This window comes from Olea europaea, chromosome 10, assembly GCF_002742605.1.
Source record: "Olea europaea var. sylvestris chromosome 10, O_europaea_v1, whole genome shotgun sequence".
NCBI lineage: Eukaryota > Viridiplantae > Streptophyta > Magnoliopsida > Lamiales > Oleaceae > Olea > Olea europaea.
Window position 1 is genome coordinate 9,728,437 of NC_036246.1, and position 2,309 is coordinate 9,730,745.

The window sequence follows — 2,309 nt, forward strand, 5'->3', positions numbered from 1 at the left end:
GATCTTTCTGCATTGTGATTGTTATGCAATATGTATAACATAGAAAATAATTTTACATAATCATAGTTGTTTTGTTTCCTAAATATTTTATCTAAATGTACTACAATTTTTAACTCAAGTACTGCATTTTTATCGCCTCCCAAATGATTCAGATCCTGGTGTCCTGCTTCGTGAAGACCTCACATTTTGAAGAATACCTTTGTGTTAAGGTGAGAGTACATTTTCTAAGAGCTATATCCCCTTTGGATTGAGACATGGTCTGCTCGATTAATAATTTGATGTATTTTGCCACTGGAACTCCAGTTATTCCACTCATATCACAAGGTTGATACCAGATAGTTGAAACCCATAGTTCAGTAGCTGAAACAGACTCATCCTAGTGATGCACACGTTTTGAACTTGGGGTCGTTCTGAATTACCAGTTTCCAAAGTAGAGGAAATGGGTGTGAGGGAGAACTGTATCTATTGGAGCATCCTGAGTGTGTGAAAAATGATATATAAATAATAATTTCACTTTGGTTTGGATGTTGCAAGTTGAGAAAGAAACATTGTACATAGATGGGCATTCCAGAAACCTATCAATTTTTATCAGAAGGCAATAAAATAATAATAATAATAATAATAGATATGGAGCTGGCAAATGTGTAGACCTACAAACTCTATACTCAGAGAAGCAACAAACTAGGAAATAAAGTTCTAAACAATGGGTTCAGCAAAGTCTTACACTAGATGCTAAATTTAATTTGGTGCTAATATGTTGTACGCATAGATTGTATATACCCCAAGCTCTTCTCCGACCAGCCTGTTGCTTGTTCATGTAGAAAGTTTACAGAGGGAGAAAATTCACACTTTTAAAATCACTTTGCTCTATGATATACATCTTAGGATTGGAAACTTGGTATCCTGGTTTTAAAATAACATAAAACAGCTGTCATATTTTGATTTCATCATTTCTAAAACCATGTTCGGTATTGATTTTTAAAAATTCATTTTTGTCCAAACTCATTTTCAATGATACATTCCTCCAATAAAATAATTTTGTACAGACCCATGACTTTTTCCTATTTGTTAACTACAAATTCTTCAAAAATATCACTTTTCACAAAATTTATTCTCAAAAAATTTACATCAAACAGCCCTAAATGTTCTCATTAATTTATTTATATTTTGTTCGAGCTTATTTGATTAATGTTTTTTTTATTAAAAAAAAAAAAAAAAAAAAAAAGGAAGCTATACTTCTGGACCTTCTCAGAGTAATTCGGCATCACCGTGCTCGATTAGCCACTCCCATTCGCACTGTTCAGAAAATATATAGTGATTCAGACTTGGAAAATATACCTTATGCAGATTCTATTTTTAACCATGGAGCAGCTTCGAACCGTCCCTTGCTATTGATTGAGCCGTCCTATAAAATTAATGGGGAAGAGAGGACAAAAACTCAAGCTCGTCAAGTGCGTGTGAATGGCGAGGAAGACAGCAAGGCTGTGGCGCGGTCAACACCTGATAACATGGTGGATGCTAAAGGTGAAACAAGTTCAAGTCCTGATTCTAAATCTAAAGAAACGGCGTCTACCAGCTCTAAGACTAAAGATATCCTGACATCAGATAGGAAATCTGGTGCTGAGGTTGGACAAGCGCTGAAAGCTGAAACGAAGGACCAAAAGGTTGCAGCGGGCCCTTTCTCTGATCCCAAGATCAATAATAATGCAACAGCAAAATCAACATCAAAATCTGTCTCTAGGACTGATTCTGCATCAAGTACTAACTCCAAAAGTTCACCTGGTTCGTCCCAGAACACCTCTAATAGCAAGAGCCCTAAAAAGGTAGGCCAAGCAAGTTCTCATCTGGGCAGTGCAGTTGGCAATGCCTCAGACTCCTTGCCAGAGTCTGGAGGCGATCGATCAGACCCTGTTTCTGGTACTGCTCTAAAACAAGAAGACATGAGACAACCACCAGTTGTACAGCCTCCTGTAACAAAACCTGCTTTGGAAGAGAATATAGTTCTTGGTGTTGCTTTGGAGGGCTCAAAGAGAACCCTGCCTATTGAAGAGGAGGTGGCGCCTTCACCAAATCCTGAGGATGTGAAGGAATTGGCTGCATCGCGTAGAGGTAATGGTCCTCCAGTGTCTGAGAAGGGTAAAAATGACATCAATCGTTCAAACATTCCAGGCTCAACAACTGGCGAGCAGTCAGATCAGCGAGACTAAAGATATTTAGCCTCTTGTCCCATCCAGCATAGAAAAACCGGTCAAGCTTGTTCTAGGATAAAATCCTCTGTACACATGACATATATATTCATCCACATCTTG

At 37.9% G+C, this 2,309-nt stretch overlaps 1 protein-coding gene across 1 annotated transcript; it reads left to right on the forward strand.

Annotated features, from left to right (window-relative positions):
- The first annotated feature begins 44 nt into the window (after positions 1-44).
- On the forward strand, positions 45-2,303 carry LOC111401179 (mechanosensitive ion channel protein 2, chloroplastic-like). Its single transcript, XM_023028796.1, has 2 exons — positions 45-209; positions 1,227-2,303. The coding sequence occupies exons 1-2, from the start codon at positions 144-146 to the stop codon at positions 2,205-2,207; spliced, it is 1,047 nt and encodes a 348-aa protein (XP_022884564.1). The 5' UTR covers positions 45-143; the 3' UTR covers positions 2,208-2,303.
- Positions 2,304-2,309: the final 6 nt, after the last annotated feature.

Bases quoted from the DNA above. Each gene is read 5' to 3' on its own strand.
- LOC111401179 (XM_023028796.1), top strand. From the start codon at position 144: ATGATTCAGATCCTGGTGTCCTGCTTCGTGAAGACCTCACATTTTGAA. The intron at 210-1,226 runs GTGAGAGTACAT...AAAAAAAAAAAG, and splicing joins AAGAATACCTTTGTGTTAAG to GAAGCTATACTTCTGGACCT.